Source organism: Staurois parvus, unplaced genomic scaffold (assembly GCF_062004578.1).
Source record: "Staurois parvus isolate SC_StPar_1 unplaced genomic scaffold, SC_StPar_1.0 ptg001028l, whole genome shotgun sequence".
NCBI classification, from domain to species: domain Eukaryota; kingdom Metazoa; phylum Chordata; class Amphibia; order Anura; family Ranidae; genus Staurois; species Staurois parvus.
In genome coordinates this window covers 323,609-345,379 of record NW_028318824.1, presented here as the reverse complement: position 1 = coordinate 345,379, position 21,771 = coordinate 323,609, and the positions used below count along the sequence as shown (strand labels likewise).

The following is a 21,771-nucleotide window of genomic DNA, read 5'->3' as shown; positions in this document are numbered from 1 at the left end:
CACCTCTAGGTTTGGAAATCTTCACTGAGACAGGACAAGTGGCCTGGTCCCTATGATGGGCACCATTGAGAGTTCTACTTTTGACCACCCTGACCTTCCTGGAATCAAGGCATTGACATCTGGTTGTCCTCATCCAGTGGTCCGCACTCCAAAGAGAGAGGTTTGCACACAGGGTGAACCTCATCACCTGCATGGCAAACAGAAGTAGTTGCTGAAGGGCTTGGTACCCTCTGGTTTGTCAACAGGCGGAAAATGCTGTTTTCCTGCTAAATGTGTACTCCCTGTTGGAGACAGAGTATGTCTAAAGGCCCTCATAAAACCTGATCATTCGAAGATGAATCCTTCGTCTGTGGCTGATCCAGCCTTTTAAGGAAGTTTCTCCAGAGCCCCTCATGTGACTCCTAATCAGGTGAATATTTTTAGAAGTATATCTAAGTTCCTGTCCATCGCTCCACAATAATGTATACTTTGCTGGACCAGAGCAGGTAAGTAAATTCCTAGAAACATGTTCTGTGCTTAAAGTTAGGCATGGCCTACTTCTGCAGATTGTATTTGACAGTCCCCAGACACACCTTCAGGTGGATAGATTTACCATCACCTGATGTTCTCTTGCATCAGTTTGGGGTTGGGGTATGCTTTCCATCCCTTTGTAGAGATACCTCTTCTGCACCCTACCCCCTTTTTCAGACAGGTTGAGTTCAGTTTTGGTATCCTTGAGTCCTCTACCAATCTCATGGGGCCACTTTGCTAACCTCTTGGGATAATATGTGGTATTGTTTTCTCACATTCCTGGATATCTTGCCAAATTTAGTTGCCCAGCCAGGCATCCTGATACCCATTATGGAAGCATTCTCCCCTGAATCATAAGAATTGGGAGTGTAAGGCTTGGGTCTTCACATGTAGGCTGGCTGGTCTTTGCTTGAGGGTCTATTGTTGCCCAAGGATCCTTTTGGGGAACTCCCGGGTCCCAGTGTTTTTTCTGTTGACCAAATACTGTTGTTCTTTTTCTTTCTTATCAGGTTTTTTGTTTCTCCACAAGTTTGGTTTCACAGTCTCTTGCTGGTCAGGCTCAGTGTTCCTTTGTGTGAAGTCATTCCTTTTGGCAGTGATTTCTTTTGTGCTGCACTTTGAGGTTGATCCTCTGTGGCCTTCCTTTGGTCATTGACAGTTCCCCTGTCCTGCAGAGGGTTTCTGTCTCTGGCTCAGATTCAGTTATTTGTCCTTCAGGTAGTTCTTAGTTTCAGAAAGTTACCAATTCCTTTTTATGGACCTGTTGTGACTGTTGCACGCCCCTCAGTTGGACTGTTTTTGGACATCCCAATGAATTCCTTTTTGCCTCAATAGATGAGAAACAAGAAAAGAAAGTCTTGAAATTCACTGAGGGGAACAGGCCCCACCCCTCTGTGTTTTTGTTCTTGCCCTTGGCACTGCTTTTTCACAAAACAGGAATTTTGGGAAGAGGACAGGTTATACAGGGGGTGGCTTATCATTTTTTTCTTTTTGCCAGTGTCCCAGCCTCCTGTAGGCTGCAGTATAACCTGACTGTTCCTGAATTCCTGTGTCCCTCAATGGACTTCAAGAAAAAGATTTTATGGCAAGTAAAAAAATATTTTTTTAATGCAAACCGCGTAAAGTACCTGAATCTGACTTATCAGTCTCTTTCGGTCCCTGTACAGTAGAGTGCTAATAGGAAGAGGGAGAAGCAGCACAAAGAACCAATCAGTTGCTGCATTGGTTATGTGCTAACAAGAACCATGCTAAAAGGAGAAAAGTTCAGACAGATGAGCTCATTAGTCGGCTGCTTCTCCTTTCACTGTCTACTCATAGACAGGGGAAGGGACAAGATGTGTGAATGTTACTTACCTAGAGTACACAAAATCCTGCCCTGACAGACAGGGCTGAGCTGTGTGTAAGAGCTTTTTTGAACATTTTTGGACTGGGTGATTAGAAATACAAATCCTATGACAGATAAAATAACTACCATATATGTATACTATCTCTGTATTTAGCTGTTCGTCTGAAGTTCAACTTCAAGATGTAATTACAAGAGTGAAAGTGGTTTGCTGATCTAAAGTTCCTCAGGGCCTTTTTATTATGATACCTATTAAGTCTAAAGGACTCCCTTTGTATCATTGTATTGAAAAAATTTACCAGTAAAGTTGGTGACATGTTGGTTTATTTCTTGATTACAGTTGAGTTATAGAATGTAATGAGAGACCCAAATGTAATTTAACTTTTTATTGCTTTGATTTTAAGAATTGTTTGAAAATGGACATTTGCGCATTGGAAAGAAAAGTAAGTAATGTTCATTGCTTTGTCCTTTGTCTTGTAGATATGTCTCTTGGATATTTTGTTAAATTATATGCACACTGTTATATATAAAACTGGTGCTTATAATTGCTGGAATAAGAACCCCGTAAATGACGTGAAAGTAATAGAGCACACTGCTGACAATTGAAGGCTCAGCAGAGAGCCATCAAATGATGTTCTCTTTTGGATTTAATGCACATGTCATGGTGTGAAACTTCATTTATTTTGCTGTCTGTAAAGTTTTCAGTAAATCTTTTAATTGCTGTTCTTATTACCGCTCACATAATTTCTTCATGTATTCATGGAATATTGTCACATCTAAAACAGTTTGACCATTTTTAACACAGCATATCATCTGTAGTGATATCTCCTTTGACAGCTGTAGGCGAAGAGGGATACTACACATTTTCCTGTTTTTAATTATGATTCTTGATAATGAAGCTCAGTTCAAGCCTATAATATTAAAAGTCCATTGACTGACCAAAGAAATGTATCAACCTATATGATTGAGTTTGTTAAGAACAAACACTGAGCCATTGAACAAGGACAAGTTTGCAGATCTGTCTTTTCTGATCTCCTTTATGGCACCTGTAGGTGAGAAGGGAGACTACACATTTTTCCTGTGTTTTTTAACCTGACTCTGCTTTGCTTGTCAAGATCCTTCTGTAATCATCTGCACATCAGCATCCAGACTAGGAGGGAAAGCTAGCCAGGCATATTTGTTTGGCACAGGGCTTTGAATCTAGCAAATGGAGTCTGCTATTTGAATAAGATTGCAGAGATGACCTCACAAGACAGCTGCTGGTCTCTCATTATCCAATCAGAGACTTGACCAAGCTGCATTGCTTTGACTGCAGTGGTGAAAAGTAAATGGTTAGGACCTTTTATAGTGTCTGGCAGGAAGGTTAGAAAAATGGCTGGACAAAATGACACATTTTTGACAGGTAAGAAATGTATGCATTTCCACTGTGTGTTAAGCTTACACTTTATTTACTATTGCTAGTGCTTGGGAAAGCAGTATGTATGTATTACATACATTGGGGAAAATAGTTATTTGATCCCTTGCAGATTTTGTGAGTCTGCACACTTACAAAGAAAAGAAGGGTCTATAATATTTATTATCGGTGTATTTCAAATGATAGAGACAGAATATCAACCAAAAATCCAGAAAAAACACATGATACAAATGTTATAAATTGAGTTGCAGTTCAGTGAGTAAAATGAGTATTTGATCACCAACCAAAACATGACTTAGTACTTGGTGGAGAACCCCTTGTTGGCAAGCACCGAGGTAAGACGTTTCTTGTAGTTGGTTACCAGGTTTGCACACGTCTCAGGATGGATTTTGGTCCACTCTTTTTTACAAATCTTCTCTAAATCTTTAAGGTTTCTTGGCTGTCGCTTGGCAACTCAAAGTTTCAGCTCCGTCCATATATTTTCTATAGGATTAAGGTCTGGAGAATGGCTAGGCCACTCCATGACTTTAATTTGCTTCTTCTTGAACCACTCCTTTGTTGCCTGGGTGGTATGTTTTGGGTCATTGTCATGCTGGAAGACCCATCCACGACCCATCTTCAGTGTTCTCGCTAAGGGAAGGAGGTTCTCATCCAAGATTTTACGATACATGGCCCTGTCCATTGGCCCCTCAATGCAACAAAGTCGGCCTGTACCTTTTAGCAGAAAAACAGCCCCACAGCATAATGTTTTCACCTTCGTGCTTGACTGTAGGGATAGGGATGGTGTTCTTAGGGTCATAGTCAGCATTTTCTTCTTCCAAACACTGCAAGTCGAGTTAATGCCAAAGAGCTCAATTTTGGTCTCATCTGACCACAGCATTTTCTCCCAATCCTTCTCTGAATCATTTAGATGTTCAATGGCAAACTTCAGATGGGCCTGTACATGTGCCTTCTTGAGGAGGGGGACCTTGCAGGCAATGCAGGATTTCAGTCCATGGTGATGTATTGTGTTACCAATGGTTTGTTTGGTGACTGTGGTCCCAACTGTCTTGAGATCATTCACAAGCTCCTCCTGTGTAGTTCTTGGCTCACTTTTCTCATGCCCCCATGAGGCAAAATCTTGCATGGAGCTCCAGACCGAGGGCGATGGATGGTTATTTTGTATGTCTTTCATTTGAAAATAATCACTTGAACAGTTGTCTCCTTCTCACCAAGCTTCTTGCTGATGGTCTTGTAGTCCATTCCAGCCTTGTGCAGGTCTACAATCTTGTACCTGATGTCTTTTGGTAGCTCTTTGGTCTTGCCCATGATGGTTAGGAAGAGTGAGATTCTGTGGGCAGTTGTCTTTTATACACATAACGAGTTGTCATTAGGAGCACCTTCTTAAATTGACAGGACTAACACATGAGCTTATAGCTAGTATGTGGGAGCCAGAATTATTGTTGGTTGGTAAGGGGATCAAATACTTATTTTACTCACTGAACTGCAACTCAATCTATAATATTTGTATCATGTGTCTTTGCTGGATTTTTGGTTGATATTCTGTCTCTATCATTTAAAATACACCTATGATAAAAAATTATAGACTTAATTTATTTGTAAGTGGGCAAACTTACAAAATCTGCAGAGGATCAAATAATTATTTACCCCACTGTATCCATCATCACATATGGTACCAATGTTGGATCTGTTATCCTAAAACCTATTAGCCAGGAAATCATGAAAAAGGAAAAGGGTCAAAATGCGCAATTGTTTTGTTTTTGTTTCCTTCATTTAGTCCTAGAAGAACATGACAGTGCTGCAGCTCAGCAGTATGTGCGCCAAGGATGCTCAACAGCCCTCCGTGCTGAATTATGGGCACTCATTCTGAATATCTCAGACCAACCAGAGGTAAGATAGAAAGCATCCAGTCTGTGAAAGGCAAGAATGAACTTGAAAGGGGCTTTATCTGCAAAGATCAACTTTGGGGTTGATTTATAACGAATGTGTTCCCTGTTATACCTGCTATGTAAGACCACACTATGGCCCATTCATAAACGCAGAGAGAGCTTTGACAGGTCACGTGACTGGGCTCCCCTGTATTTTATTATTTATGTTAAACAGCCTGATTTCTATATATGCAATAATTTTACCAGCTAAGTGTGACAGTAAAAGCCAAAGTGGGTTTACTTGGCTATGGTTCATTAAAGTCAGAAAATGAAAGCCTGCTAGAGCACTTCAGGCTGGCCCCTTTTGCATGTATGGCTATGTAAAACATTAAAATAAATGCCTATACTGTTGAAAATCCAGTAATACACTGTCTCACCCTGTTCTTCACATGCTCAGTTTGTCTCTATTTTTTGTCACTGTGCCAACAATGTAGAGGCCTATCTGCTGACAGCCTAAATATTTGTTGTTGCTCAAGGGCAGGAGCAATGTTGGAGGGAATTTACAGTACCCACTAATTGTGGTAGCATAATTTTCTAATGTGTAATCTTTGTTCCTTGTTAAAGAACATTATTTTTTATCAAGTTGTTATGTGTAAAGTTCCACTGGTTTTTGCAGGTTAATATGATTTGGAAAAACAGTTTTATAGATTTAAAGGTAAATCGGTCTCATTTTATAGCACGCCTCCAGACATTTTTGTTGCCAACTCTTCCCCACTTCTCTAGAACAATTACATTTCTTATTTTTATTTGGTATCCCCCTGCCAGGTGAAATTTGAGTGATGTCATCACCTGGATTCAGGACCATCGTCTTTCAGCAGTACAGGGATGAGGAGACTGCAGGGCTCTTTACATCACATAGCCTTCCCTTGCAGAACTGTTGAGGGACATGGAGGAGACCAGTCACCCAACACAGATGTAGTCAGCTGGTGTGGCTGGTCTCCTCAGCAGGAAATGCCACCTCAAGCACTGTTAGCTGTCAGCATTTCTTGATTAACTAAGGCAGAAATGAGTTGGGGACACCAAAAGAGCAAGCTCTATATCAGGGGTCTCCAAACATTTCAAACAAAGGGCCAGTTTACTGTCCTTCAGATTTTCAGGGGGCCGGATTGTGGCCAGCATGGGTAGAAAATGTCCCTGACCTAGCATCAATTAGAATAAACCTTACCTTAGGGTTGGTGGTCAGTAGGAGGAGGAGTAATCCCCCATCATTGGTATTAAGGGCATACATCGTGCCCCCATCATTGGTATCAGCTGAAGACCTTGTGCCCCATTGTTGCAGCCAGTGGGAGGGATACTGCCCCATTGTCGGTTTCAGTGGGAAGAATACTGTTGCATCATTAATATTAGTGGGAGGAATAGTGCCCCATCATTTGTGTCAGTGGCAGGAATTATGCCCTACTGTTGATGGAGGAATAGTCCCCACTGTTGATGGAGGAATAGACGAAGGGAGTTCGTCTCCTGAAATGTGTTAGCATACCCTGTCGCAAGACCACCATTTGCTTGGACGGTTACATTGGTTCCTTGTTTGTTTACATGACTCTTGGTTTGTGAGTATATGCTTTTTTTATCACGGTAATGCACGAGGTGAGTGCACCCTTTTTTGCTTTCTTCCAGTATTACCAAGATTCTACAATCTTTGGAGGGCCACACCTCAGTGAGTGACTGTTACTGTGTTCCTGGGATGCTTATAGACCTGAGCGCTGCTTTTGCTTTTTTTAATCTTGATATTTAGGACAGGAAATGCATGGATATTAAAATGTAATGTAGCCACCACATACTAATTATGTCTAATAATCTGGTATATTTATGTTTTTGTCCTAGATGTAGATATATTTTAAGTACCAGAATTCAACTTGGTATCAGCCCCTTTTAATCACCTTCTGAGTAACTAAGTGGCTGGCATCGTTCCTGCATACAATCATGCTGACAGGGAGCGAGCTGACAGGTGGAGAGAGCAAAGTGATGAATATATCAGCCTCCTAATGGCCCTTTGCTGTCTAATCACACTCTTTTACCAGGTAGATGACCAGTCTATATTTTTAATCTGTAATAGAGAAATGTCAGGTCATCTTTCTTTGCTGTCTGGCAGACAGGGCTGTATACATTTTAGATCTAAATAGACAGAAATACAAATCTATTGACAGGTAAAACTGCTCCCAATGAAATAAAAACTCATACAATTAGGTCCATATATATTTGGACAAAGGCACGATTTTAGATTTTTCAGGTATTTACCAAAACATATTCAAGCTATAGTCATATAATGGATTTGGGCTGAAAGTGCACACTCTCATGTTTAATTTGAGGGTATGTACATCCAAATTGGAGGAAGGGTTTAGGAATCACAGCTCTTAACAGTAGCCATCCCCCCATTTTCAAGGGACCAAAAGTAATTGGACAATTGAATCAAAAGCTGTTTCATGGCCAGGTGTGGGATACTCCTTTGTTATTTCTTCATCAATTAAGTAGATAAAAGGTCTGAAGTTGATCTTGTCTGAAGTGTGGTATATGCATTTGGAATCTATTGCTGTAAACCTGCATCATGTGTTCAAAGGATTGATTCAAAGGAGCTGTCCATGCAAGTGAAACAGGCCATTGTAAGGCTTCAAAAATGAAAAAAATCCATCAGAGAGATAGCAGTAACATTAGGAGTGGCCAAATCAACAGTTTGGTACATTCTGAGGAAAGAAGAAAGCACTGGTGAGCTCAGCAACATAAAAAGGCATGGACGTCCACGGAAGACTACAGTGGTGGATGATCACAGGATCCTCTCTATGGTAAAGAAAAACCCATTCACAACATCCAGACAAGTGAAGGACACTCTCCAGGAGGTGGGCGTATCATTGTCAAAGTTTACAATCAAGAGAAGACTTCATGAGAGCAAATACAGAGGGTTCACCACAAGGTGCAAACCATTCATAAGCCTGAAGAATTGAACAGACAGATTAGACTTTGCCAAAAAACATCTAAAAAAGCCAGACCAGTTTTGAGAAAGCATTCTTTGGATGGATGAAACTAAGATTAATCTGTACCAGAATGACAAGAAGAAAAAATGTGGAGAAGGTTTGGAACAGCTCATGATCCAAAGCACACAACGTCATCTGTAAAACATGGTGGAGGCAGTGTGATGACATGGGCATGCATGGCTTCTAGTGTCACTGGGTCATTGGTGTTTATTGATGATGTGACAGAAGACAGAAGCAGATGGATGAATTCTGCAGTGTTTAGAGATAAACTGTCAGCCCAGATTCAGCCAAATGCAGCAAAGTTGATTGCTTCACAGTACAGATGGACAATGATCCAAAACACATTGCAAAAGCAACCCAGGAGCTTTTGAAGGAAAAGAAGTGGAATATTCTGCAATGGCCGAGTCAGTCACCTGATTTCAACCCAATTGAGCATGCATTTCACTTGTTGAAGGCAAAACTAAAGGCAGAAAGACCCACAAACAAGGAGCAACTGAAGACAGCTTGTCAGGAGCCGACTGGTGGCAGCCTCTAGTGACCCACAGGCCGGAATTCCCCAGGGCGCAGAGTCTAAGCCTCAGTCTGCTGGTTCACCAGAGCCCCTGATGGTGGGGATGGACTTGAAGCATGCTGAGACCAGGTCGCGACCCCCGAGTACAACCAGCTGTGGTAGAGGTAGCCGCCAATGGCAGGTCGGGTCGGTAACAGCTGAGGCAGATGGTACAGAGCAGCAGGCAAAAGGATAAACGGATCACAGGCCAGGTTCAGCAACAGGAGGTCAGACAATCAGGATCAGGCAGAGAATAGTCAGGACGAGCCAAAGGTCAGAGCAGGAGATAAGCAACAGGATCCGGGTCAGACTGGGTCTCAACAAGGCAATCACTGGACAGAACGAGCAGGAACAAGACCATGCGGCAATTTGGAGATGCACAGGGCTGGTTTAAATAGTGCACCCTGTGCTCTTATTGGTGCCAGGCGTGCGATCTCGAGTGCGCATGCGCGGTCGCCGCTGTTGCCGCGGTTGCCTATGCCCTACTCCCCGCCGGCTAGTGCGCATCGGCGTTCTGCGCATGCGCAGACCCGTGCGCCACCACGATCCCTGACACAGCTGCAGTTAGAGCCTGGCAAAGCATCTGAAAGGAGGAGACCCAGTCTTTGGTAATGTCCATGAGTTCCAGACTTCAGGCAGTCATTGCCAATAAAGGATTCTCAACAAAATACTAAAAATGGGACATTTTATTTATGATTATATTAATTTCTACAATTACATTTAAGCCCCTAAAAATGGAGGGACTGTGTATAAAAATGGTTGCAGTTCCTCAAATTTGTACTTGATATTTATGTTCAACCCTTTGAATTAAAGCTGTAATTCGGCACTTCAAATTAATTTGGATTGTTTCCTTTTAATTTATTCTGGTGGCATACAGAGCCAAAAGTATGAAAATTGTGCCTGTGTCCAAATATATATGGACCTAACTGTAACTATGTGTTTACTTAACATACACTATTTATTCTCTTTAAATGTACATATTTGGAGATTATGCCACTTTTGCCAGTGGAATAGCTCCTGTGAAAAATGCAGACAAACTGTCATGAACATGTTTCTGCACGACGTGTCTGCTCTCAAATTGATGTCCCATGGTTTCTTCCAAAGATGGGGAAGTGGCTAAACTGTATGAGCAATTTCACTATTTAATTTTGCATATTATTACCCAATGACCTGTGTGGAGATTGAAAGGGTACATGACATTTCTTTTGGTTAATCCCATACTTTGAGAACATGTTTGCCTGCACTGGAGGTCCATAGCAGGACATCACTGACTCATTAATTACTTTACTAGCAGACTAGTACAGAATGCCCAGTAGCTTGTGTTCTGAAGATATGTTAACTTCAGAATGTCTCACGGGGCTAATTTAATAATCAGCTGGAACCATTTCTTAACTCTGGCAACTTTTATTGTCATGCTGTTCCAGCGTTAATTGATTCTCAAAAGGATAACAAGTGGTAATGCAGAGGAAAGAGTGATTATAACTCCGTTATTAATCTTTGGCTGTCTCATCACTCACAACCTTGTAAAATGCCTGTCCTGAACTTCCCGTTGTAGGACAGAGCTTGTGTTGTCTGTAATCAGCAGTATGTTTCTGAATAGTCTTTTAAAACTTGGTTAAAAAAGAACTTATAGTGATTTTAAAGTGTGTAACAGATTTAGTTATAGTAGGGCTTAAGTGAATAAGACTTTGTTTTGGTGAATTTTCCATGTTTGTTTTACTAGTGTTCAGATTATCCCACTAGTGGCTCTTTGTATGTCAGTGCAATCATTTTGCTGAACATATTTTGCAATAAGGCCTCATTAATATGTGTGCACATGGTGTATATCTGTGTGAAGGACATGTTTTACTGCACAGGACGCACAGGTGTTCCATGTATCTGCGTGCAGGCAGTCCTGTTTTTGTGTACTGGGACACAGTAGCTGCAGTAACACAGTTGCTGCTCTCAATTTGGCATTGGTGTGGGTACGTGTCCCCCAACCCACACCGTCTGTGTTCATGGACACACACCTGCATCCATACAGATGTCAAATTGGGAGCAGCGGCTGTGTCCCAATAGACAAGAATAGGACTGCCTGCATGGATGCATAGAACACCTGTGCATCCCATGTGGGCAACCGTGGCCCTTCGCACAGATGTATGCGTAAGGGCGCCCATGTGAAAGAGGCCTAAAAGTCAGTTACAGCCACACAGAGAGTGAATTGTTCTCAGCCATGATGAACAGACCATAGATTACCCTGAGCCAATAAAAACTACAAATTATGTCTGTTTTGAGTATTATGTATGATAATTGGGTTGTTTCTATATTCTAGAGAAGTTAGGAACACCTTGATCAGTTGAGGGGACTTTCTTCTTATAGGGTGATTTTTTAGTTAGTTGAAACATCTTCTTTTTCCCCTGCTGTGACGCATAGGTAAGGACCAGGGGTGGACTGACAACTCATGGGGCCCCCGGGTAATAGGCGATCATAGGGCCCCTGTGTCCTCGTCCACACCCAAAAAAGCCAATGAAAGGTACCAGGGGCATCTCATGGGGCCCCCTACTGACCCCGGGCCCTCAGGCAGTGCCCGAGTGCTCGAATGGTCAGTCCGCCCCTGGTAAGGACAACTTTCCACTTGAGAGTTATAAACTAATGGTGGCCATACAGGCTTTGATAAACGATCAGTTATTTTCACGATCAATCTCTCCCAATAGGAATATTTGATCTACAATTGATCTATATGCCACACACATGGGGAAGTAAATCTCGAAGTTAAGAAAATTCTGACACACTGTACCTTATACACTGACCAGCCACTTTATTAGGTACACCTTGCTAGTACCTGGTTGGACCCCCTTTTGCCTTCAGAACTGACTTCATTTTTCATGGCTTAGATTCAACAAGTTGTTGGAAACATTCCTCAGAGATTTTGGTCCATAATGACATGATGGTATCACGCAGTTGCTGCAGATTTTGTCGGCTGCACATACATGAACCGTTGATACAATGCAGGTTGGATTCATGCTTTCATGTTGTTTATGCCAAATTCTGACCCTATCATCTAAATATCGCAGTTGAAATCAAGACTCATCAGACCAGGCAACGTTTATCTAATCTTCTAATGTCCAGTTTTGGTGAGCATGTGCAGATTGTAGCCTCTGTTCCCTGTTCTTAGCTGACAGGAGTGGCAACTGGTGTGGTCTTCTGCTGATGTAGCCCATCTTCTTCAAGGTTCGACGTGTTGTGCGCTCAGAGATGGTATTCTGCATATCTTGGTTGTGAGTGGTTATTTGAGTTACTGTTGACTATCATCTTGAGATCATCGTCTGCCCATTCTCTTCTGACCTCTGACATTAACAAGGCATTTTTGTCCACACAACTGCCGCTCACTGGATATTTTCTGTTTTTCAGACCATTCTCTGTAAACCCTATAGGTGGTTGTGCATGAAAATCGCAGTAGATCAGCAGTTTTTGAAATACTCAGACCAACCCGTCTGGCACCAACAACCATGCCATGCTCAAAGTCACTTAAATCCCCTTTCTTCCCCGTTCTGAAACTCGCTTTGAACTTTAGCAAGTCGTCTTCATCACGTCTAGATGCCTACATGTGTTGAGTTGCTGCCACGTGTCTGGCTGATTAGCAATTTGTGTTACCAAGCAATTGAAAAGGTGTAACTAGTAATAAAGTGGCCAGTTAGTGTATATTCCTACAACAGAGGGGATACAAGTGATTTAAATATATTGTAACTCCAGCCACAGCAGAATAGAGGCAAGAGGGGAGGGATGGGGAGGAGATCTGCTGTCACACACACACAGACTAAGAAATTACAGGCAGGGAGGGAAGGGGGAGAGCAAGAGTCTCTGAACACAGAGTGGGATAACAGAGGCACGTAAACTGACCACGGTATCATGGATCAGCATCCATGATTACCGTGATCAGTACACATAGGCGGACACAGGAACAGGCAGGTTCAACCAGCTATTTTAGAACATAGAAAGGGACCAGTTACACTGCAAATCAAGAAGCAGCCAAAAGGCCGATGGTAACTCTGGAGGAGCTGCAGAGATCCACAGCTCAGATGGGAGAATCTGTCCACAGGACAACTATTAGTTGTGCACTCCACAAATCTGGTCTATATGAAATTGTGGCAAGAAGAAAGCTATTGTTTGCAGATTTTTATTGAATCGCACATTGATTGGGTAAGAAAACTGAATTGTGTACAGTATGGCCACTATTGGAGTCCAGTAGGATTAGACAGAAAAAGACACAAATTGCTGAATGGAAAATTGGAGCCATTTTGGTGGACTAGCCCTTTAATTCCTAAAATTGTGTCAGTCTTTCAACTCATTACAGAATATTGACATAGGTGTGTGTGTGGGATCTGTGGTTTGATGTGCAACTAAGGTGCAATATATTTTATTCTTTATTAAAGGATAAGTTCCCCTTTTAGACAAAAGTAATAAATGCACATTTTTTTGCAGATAAAAATATGTGCATCTATTATTTTTGTCTACAGGAGCCTGGAGAGCATTGCACCAGCGATCAGTAGATCGCTGATGCCATACAGGTCTCTTGCAGACCTATAAGAATATTTGCTTGCGGTATGGGATGTATGGTCGAGTATATGTTCTGACAGAAAGCTTCCATGAACTACCACGGTGCTCCACAGCTCCGTGGTAGTTCATTGAAAACTACAAGCTGCCAGCCGCTAAGGCTGTCTGGACTTGCAGTTCACTAATTCACGGAAGTCCATGAATGAATGATGCGGCTATGTGGGCGGAGCCCCGCACGGATGCGCTGTTTTCAAATTTGACTGATAGTACAGGGAGACTTCTCCCTGTACTGTCAGAGGGAGGGCGGCGGATGCCTAAAAACAGGTGGAACATGTAACATGTTCCCAAAGGTGAACTTATCCTTTAATCATTGGTTTGTTTGAGAGAAGCTCATATACTGCAAATCATTTGAAATAATTTGTTGTGGATGCTTCCAGGAGTTGCTGAAACACACCGTTTTTCACTAAATTATTCTAAAGGATTTCATTTCCCAAGTGACTCCTCAGCATATCTAATTTCCACTTTGACATAGTCATGAGGCACAGTAATTATATGGAGCCAAATAGAGGCAAAGTAATCAGTTTTCTAGGGTTGAATAACATACCTTTTTGTCTGCTTGTCATAGGCAACTAACCTACGAGAGAAGATGATTTTCTTTTACTTTATCCCTAGCCTTAATACATTTGCGTGTATGAAGGAAATTATATGAAACAAGTACTTGTACTGAGATCTGCTGCTTTAAGTACAGTGCAGGGGTGATGACATTATATACACAGTCTGGGGAATTCATAAAGGGTGTCGTAGATACCCTTTAGAACTTGGTTGGAATGCAGCTCAAAAATCGCAGTGCTTGTGCCTGATTTATGTACCTGTTCAAGGTACATAAATCTGTCCATGCAATTAGTGATGGGGAGAGTCCATTCTGGACCCTCTTTCCTCAGTGCACTCCCTTCCTTGTCCACTGCACCTGTCAAACTGAGGTGGGTGAAGCATGATGGAGAACTGAGAAACTTTACTTTTGATTGAGAGCAGCTGACAGTGGATGGATCCATAGCTTTGGAATCTACCTACTGTGGCACGCTGTGAATCACAGGCAAGGCAGACCTGTTGGGGAATTAGTCTCAGAGTTCCCCATTAGGCTTCATCCACCCAACAAGTGCAGTGGCTGTGAGTTTGAGTTGTTGGGTGATCGGAACCTGATAGGAAACTCTAGTTCCCCATCACGTCTGCCTTGCCTGTGACTGACAGCAGATGGCAGTGGGCAGATTCCAGAGCCTCTCCTGGACTCAATATTGTCTATGGATGCACCCACTGTCGATCACAGAGTTCCCCATGAGGCCCAGCCTGAAAGGGATTTGTGCTTCTAATGATTACTGGTAGGTTCCGGTTCCATATTGGGCCCAAGAGACTGTGTTCTGGAAGGAAGAAATTAGCATGCACACACAGGTTTCCAGAAGACAATCTGAATCTTTATTCGTAGATTCTTCTTCTTATATTGTAACAAAGAAAATCATACAATAGGATTTCGCTGGATACTTGTCAAAGCTGTGAATGTGAGATTTCTCAGACCTTGAAATCAGTTACAAGTAACCAACAGTTATTTTCCCATGGGACAGAAGTATTTGCCTTTTAACTATATCATAGCAGAAACAAATGCTGTTAATACAAAGAAATAACTGGATACTTTCCCTGCCTCTACCAAGACTAAGCTAAGATAAAAAAAAGAAAGAATGTGTGAGCACAGTTCTGTAACACATAACTTACACAGCATATATTCATTAACTCATTCTGGGTATAATATAAAAGCAATTAATCAAAATGGAATACAAGAAACAACATGGAGTGGGGGGGGGGGGAAACAAAATGACAGACAAAAAAGACATACATTTCCCTTCACTGCCCACTGTCAGTTCAGTGTGACCTGCATCCATGGTTGCTAGGACGTGGGTGGCCTACAATGATGAAAATGTAAAATACATTCAAACATATAAAGTAATGAACACACAGAACACCCATCTCTCTGTTCGCACACTTTGAGTTGGTTCGAATTACTGCCAATCCTTTCAGAATCTGTTCCAGTACTTGTATACAAACTGGTGCAAGGCTTTCATGAATTAGGTGCAGACCATGTTAAATGGGCCATAATGCCTGAAAAGTGACATTATTGGTTTATTGAATTCCCCTGAGTATGCAGTGAATTGATTTAGTACAGTAGCTGGTTATGTAATGGCTTTGCATATACTATGTGGTGTGTAGTGCTGCATTACTAAAATGATGCTGGTGTGGTTTTTTTGTTTTGTTTTGTTCATTCCTGTGCAAAATGAATAAGCTTCATTGACACAATGCACCAAATGTCAATGTCCAAAATACCACACATTATTGCTCGTGTGGTAAAACAGTGTGGCTGAAATAAGTGTAAAAGGGCCCCAAGTCTTGGAGGCTGGCACCTTGTATGTAACCTGTTCTGTTGTCAGTTGGATAACAGGTGCCAACCTTGTGTTATGGGTATGTCAAAGTTACAAGATCTGAGCATGCCTTAAAGTAGAACTAAACTCCTGCTTTCAAAAACTGCTCACTCAGTCTTTTTTGGAATGTACACTGAGCAGCGCAAGCTCATTTTACATTCTGGCACAGTGCCTGTGTGCCAGGATGACTGCAATCCTGTGCATGCACAGGAATGACGCCATGCCATGCTGGCTAATGAAGGGAGCTACAGCCCGGTACCTGGAAGAAGCTGGGTAGAAGATGTTGGTGAGGGATGTTGGACCATTGACGGATAGGTAATTATCACAAAGTTTATCTCTGCTTTGCCTGGTATAGGTGAAAGTACAATTAAAGACATGTAGTTGTCAGACCATTTAATTCAAGATTAAAATTACGGTATATTTAATTTAACGTCATATTAAAAGCAATGTAAAAAGAAACAAACGTCATACTTACCTGTTCTGTGGTTTTGCACAAAACAAACCCGATCCTCCTCTTCTCGGTTCCCCCCGCCGGTGCTCCTAGCCCCTCCCTCTTGCCAAATGCTCCCAGAGCAAGCAGCTTGCTATGGGGGCACCCAAGTAGGATTGCTCCTGAGCTGCTGCTCTGTGTGTCCATTCACATACAGAGCCGCGGCTTGGCCCTGCCACCTCTCTCTACTGATTGGCTTATTGGCTGTCTCAGCCAATGAGAAGGAAGAGTCCCCGGAGAGCCGAGGCTCTCATGCACATCGCTGGATCACGATGGGGCTCAGGTCGGTATTGAGGGGGCTGAGGAGGGAGCTGCACACAGAAGGTTCTGTTTGTTATTTATCTGTACAAGCCCCTCTTGTACAAACATTCAGTATCTGAGAATGCTACTGTGTCCTACCACTTTAGATGTAATATCCACAGTCCCAACAGATTCAGTGCTGACACCCGGGTGTCACTTTAAAGTCTTCCTGTTTGCTTCTTCCCCAGGAGCTACATAAAAGGTTCTATTGGGAGGTGAGGGGTGGAGGAGCTGAGCCAGTACAGACAGTAATTAGACTGTACTAGGGGAGAAGAGTGCTGTGACATACAAGGAGGGAGGGTGCTGTGCTAGGGAACTGACTCTTCTTGCAGTAGTCAAATATTCTAACAAGTTCAAAGGAACATTGCAAGTAAATAAAAAATAATTCTAAGTGAGGAAGAACACTTCACATTCGTAGGCAATTAAAACACCGATTTTTCTACACTTTTATCTACTATTATTTTTTTAGGTTGATGACAGGGTCCCTCCAGAGTAAACCTTTTAGCTTCTCAAAGTGGCTAAACTGATTACATAAATACATTGCAAACACCTAGAGAAAATTATTCCCTAACTTTTAACCAACCAAACATTTAATCCTTAACCTAAAGTTTAAACTTAACCCTAAACCGACACTTATAATTCCATTTACAAATTAAAGCTCAACTTTGAGAAAATAAAAAAATAACCCCTTGCAGTGGGGCTGTGACCACACTGCAAGAGTTAAATTGCTTGTTTATTTCTAGGGAAAAAAAGAAAGATTTACCTACCCGATCCTTCACTCCTTCCCACAGTGAGACTAGCAGATGCAGCTGAACACCCACTCTCCATGGGTCTAGGGTTATCAAGTTCTATGTGAGGATGCTGAGGGACAATACACTGCTGGAGCATGGGGGAGCGCCACTAGCCAGGGGAGCAGACTATTTTTCCACTCCCTAGACAAAACATTCTATTAACCCTTGCAGTGGAGGCACAGCCCCACCGCAAGATATAATTTATTTGCTTGGAGTTGGGCTTTAGCCGTATCTCAACAATTCACCTCATCCCTCACTCTTAACTTTAACTAGCAACTTAATTCTTAAACTGAACTCTCAACCCACCCTTGCCACTTTGTGCAGACTCTGAAATCTTGCTACATAAAACTATGATCTTGGCTAGTCAAGTTGGTCTTGAGTTCCCCTTGGTTGGCTAAGTGTTCCAACTCTTCTGGTGATTCCAAGATATTGTCATGCTAACTTAGAGATATGATCCCATCAGAATATTGTGAGTCTGCCCTGGGGCATCTTTTTGTTGAATGTGGCTGGCCCAGCTCCAGCTAGGGGGCCTTGATTCTCCTGCAGTACACATAATGCCTCACCCTATCTTTCTAGAGTAAGCCCTCAAATCTTGTGAAAAAACTTCATGGTCCCCTCTCTTTTGATAATGTTATGGAGTATGAATATTCTGAAAAAGGGAAATGTAACAGTGCACATGCAGCTTGCAGTTTTAGGAAATAAAAAAAACTGTCTTCAACTTTGTATCATTTACTTCCATATGTGATGGTAATACTAAGAAATACTTGCAGAGCACGCAGGCAATTTATGTGAATTTGCTTCTGCTTGTAGATTTTATGAGGAAGAGAAAGGCAAATGCACAGCTCTGAGACGTCTAGCTCTAGCAGGACTATCGATATAAAGGTTAATTCTGTGTTACAAGAATCAAATCACAAAAATGTAAGCAGAAGCACATCAAATAGAGCTTTCCACAATTCTTCTCATTATAGCTAGCTTTATGTCAGTGCAAAAAAATTTAGAATACTGGTTAAGGAGTTGTTAAAATTGAAGATTTTATAATACATAATATTGCAATGCAAGTCTACTTTTTGCCCATGTTCTTTAACATGGGGAACATGCTGTCTTCATCAGTGACAATGTCCTTGCTTGAACTTTTGTAATGGACCCCCATAGTTATCTCTCCCAAAACAAATGTTCTCCTGTTGCAGTCTTAGAAACTATCACTGCACAGAGGTTATGGTTAGTCAGGAGTTGAATTAAATTTAGGAATACTGTTTCAGTTGGGCAAAATTCACAGTGTAAGTGATGTAATTAAGGTGCAAGGACACTGATTTCACAAAATCAACCATCAAGAAAATGTGCAGTCGTCAATTTATTGTAGTTGGATAAGCAGGTAGAATGTTGTTTTTTTTCTCAACTTAGAATAGCCCTGTGGAGTAAGGGCTAGTGCACACTAGATGCAGTTCAGTGCACTTTTTTTCTCTATTAAAAATGCATGCATAGCGTTTTCCATGTATTCAATTGGCCCTAGTTCACACCAGTGCAGTCAGTACTGCTGATACACTGACTGGCAGCACTGCTAGGCATTGACTGGCGCAGCTGCTGGGCACTGACTGGCACAACTGCTGGGCACTGACTGCTGGCAGCACTGCTGGGCTGCATTGATGGGCACTGGTGGGTGGCACTGGTGGGCACTGGTGGGTGGCACTGGTGGGCACAGGTGGATGGCACTGCTGGGCACAGGTAGGTGGCACTGCTGGGTGGCACTGGTGGGCACAGGTGGGTGCACTGCTGGGCTCAGGTGGGCGGAGCTAGTGGGCAGCACTGCTGGGCACAGGTTGGCGGAACTGGTGGGTGGCGCTGCTGGGCACCGATCATCGGGGCACTAATCATCAGTGCCCTGATGATCAGTGCCGATCCCTGCTCTGACAACTGCCGCTCTGACAGCGTGAGGAAAGTGCAGCCGAGAACCAGCAATTGCATTTCCCGGTGATCAGCGTGTCATTGGAAACGGCTGATAACATGGTAAAAGGCCGCTGTGATTGGCCTTTTACCACATCACGTGTGCGCCGGATGCACGCCCCCGGGGGCGCGCAGGAGAGCGCGTTTTGGGAGGATGTCATATGACGCCCTCCCAGAACTAGCCGGCCGCAGTGTAGCTGTCATTCGGCTATCTGCGGTTGGCAAGTAGTTAACAACCAAAAGTATTATACTACACTAAACGCTTCATTCATTCTCCTCATTGTTTAGATGACATGACACATTCCTCTCCACTCTGCAGCTGGAACTTCCTGCTGCCACCTCAATGTGAGGTGCTAGGGACCAATGGTTTAAACACGGTGTAGGAATGAGAGACTGTTTCACACAGATTAGTTCACTATAATCCAAATGTATTACATGGAACACTCACAGTAGCCACACAGAGATGGAGGAAGGCCAGGAGAAGGGTTCTGTTATACATGCTAGGCGAAGTACAAAGTCAGAACACTTGAACACATTGATGCATGTTGCACTTTAAGATGTGTCCAGGTGCTTTGATTTTGTACATAGCCCAGCATGTATAAAAAAAAAAAAAAACCCTCCTCCTTGCCCACCCCCATCTTTACGATTAGGTCCTATTAGATTAAACAAGTTAGAGGGGGTGGTCCTAGGGTGGGGACTGCTATTGTGGTTTTTCCATGGAATAAACTTGGAGTATTGTGGTGTCGACCTTGTGTGTGGTGTTATCTCATTCCTACCTCATTTGTTATTTTTTAAAAGCCAATATAAAGTAAAAGAGGCAGTGAAAGAAGCACTTGTAGCTTTAACCAATCATTTCTCTTTTGTTCACTAATGAATACAGTGTCTTCCATTCTTGACCATAGGGTTATATCACCACCTACAGGAGTAGGACACTAAGCAAAAAAAAGGAATCTCAACACTGCCTATGTGCAGTCCTTGTTTATATAAACCCCCTCTCTGCCTAGTCAAGCCAATTTTTTCTACCTACTGTTCAGGAGTAGTGATCTTGCTCCCTGCTGGGACCTGTGGTTTCGTAGGATGTTGTCTTTTTTTTTCTTCTTTCTCCATTTTCCTGGGTTTTTCCTGTGGAGATCTTCAATCAACAGCCGGGCTGGGCGACGGGCTGGATAATATAGATCCAGTCTGGCCAGTGAGCGTGTACAGACCCTAACCAAGCACTGGGTGGGCCCATATTTGCCCCACCCTGGACCAGGGCGGCCGGTGAATTAAATGCTTCGCAACAGTGCATATGACAGGGCTCTGGATTTCCACGTCACAGCGCTACCTTGGCCGACAGCCCCCCCACTTCAGTGTCTCTGGAGCTTAACTGCAGCCTCCCTGGATTAGTAAATAACATTTTTCCCCCCCTACCTTCTGGGTGTGGTGTGGGGGGGTGTGCTTCCTGGGATGGTCGGCCCTGCGGGGTCCCCTCCTCCCTGCCAGACCCCTTGTATTGCCAGATTTGCTCCTGGGCTCCCCTCCACTGCCCAATCTTGGTCTGGGCCAACTTCTGGATGCTAGCAGTTACCTTGGGGTTGTGTACCAGGCTGTCCTCTTGCTCTGACAAGTTTTTTTGATTGCCTAGCTTGCTGTGGGGGTGGTGGGTACTATGTGACGCTGCTGCATGGTCCTGTGGCTATTTTGGCAGGCTTATTGTGTCTTTTTGACGACAGCCATTTTCCCAAAGAACTTGCTGCCATGAGCAATGGCCATTTTCTTGTAGCCCTGCAGCAGCCTGTTCTATTGTATTGTGCCTTGCTAGTGCCTGGGGTAGTGCCTGGGCTTTCTTGGGGTCTGGCTTTCCTCCTCTAGCAGCTTAGTCATAAAGTCCGGTGGCATGTTTTTGGTGTCTGCATTGCCTAATAGGAGCCTAAGCTTTGGTGGGCGGGGTTTCTGCAGCCATTTTCTTGTAGTCCCACAGCAGATTCTTTGCTACCTACGCCCATGTGGATCACATTGGCAGCTGTTCCCGGGTGTCCTGCTGTGCTGGATGTGTATTCCACGTGGCTGCTCAACCTGCTTCTTTGTGAAGGGACTGCTGACAGCTCTGCACGTGCCTTGGTGGTGGTGAGTCCTTGTGGGGTATCCTCTCTCTGTTGGCCTTATATTACTTGTTTTGGGGTTCTTTGCAGCTAGTGGGTCTCCCCTGCAGTGCCTTCCCCGTGTGTCCCCTTCAAGAGATGGAGCCTCAGGACCATGCTTCCCCACCTGATCCCCCCCCCCTTGAGGCTGTAGGCCCCTCAGGGACCTCTGTTTCCATTGACACACTGACTGCGGTCTGGGAGTCTTTTGTTTCCCAGGTGGAGGGGCGTTAGGGCATAAGTTGAGCAAGAAGCGACCCCCGCCCTCTACTTCATCAGCCTCATCGGATTCTGAGTCTGGCTCTGCAGCAGTGGACGCGAGCCTGCCCTCATGTCCTGCTGACGAGATCTCGACCCTTTCGACAGTGACGATGAGTCCTCTGCTGTTGTACACGAAAAGGCGCTAGTGGACACACTTATT

At 43.3% G+C, this 21,771-nt stretch overlaps 1 protein-coding gene across 3 annotated transcripts in view; it reads left to right on the top strand.

The window, feature by feature from the left end:
* TBC1D19 (TBC1 domain family member 19) overlaps positions 1–21,771 on the top strand; it is a 222,241-nt gene that overhangs the window by 102,156 nt on the left and 98,314 nt on the right. For 2 of the 3 annotated variants that reach the window (XM_089657793.1, XM_089657791.1), the window contains exons 10-11: positions 2,257–2,295; positions 5,044–5,156. In XM_089657793.1, the coding sequence (XP_089513919.1) occupies positions 2,257–2,295; positions 5,044–5,156 (152 nt within the window). The remainder of the gene's footprint in view (positions 1–2,256; positions 2,296–5,043; positions 5,157–21,771) is intronic. The other variant, XM_089657792.1, reaches the window with a different exon arrangement.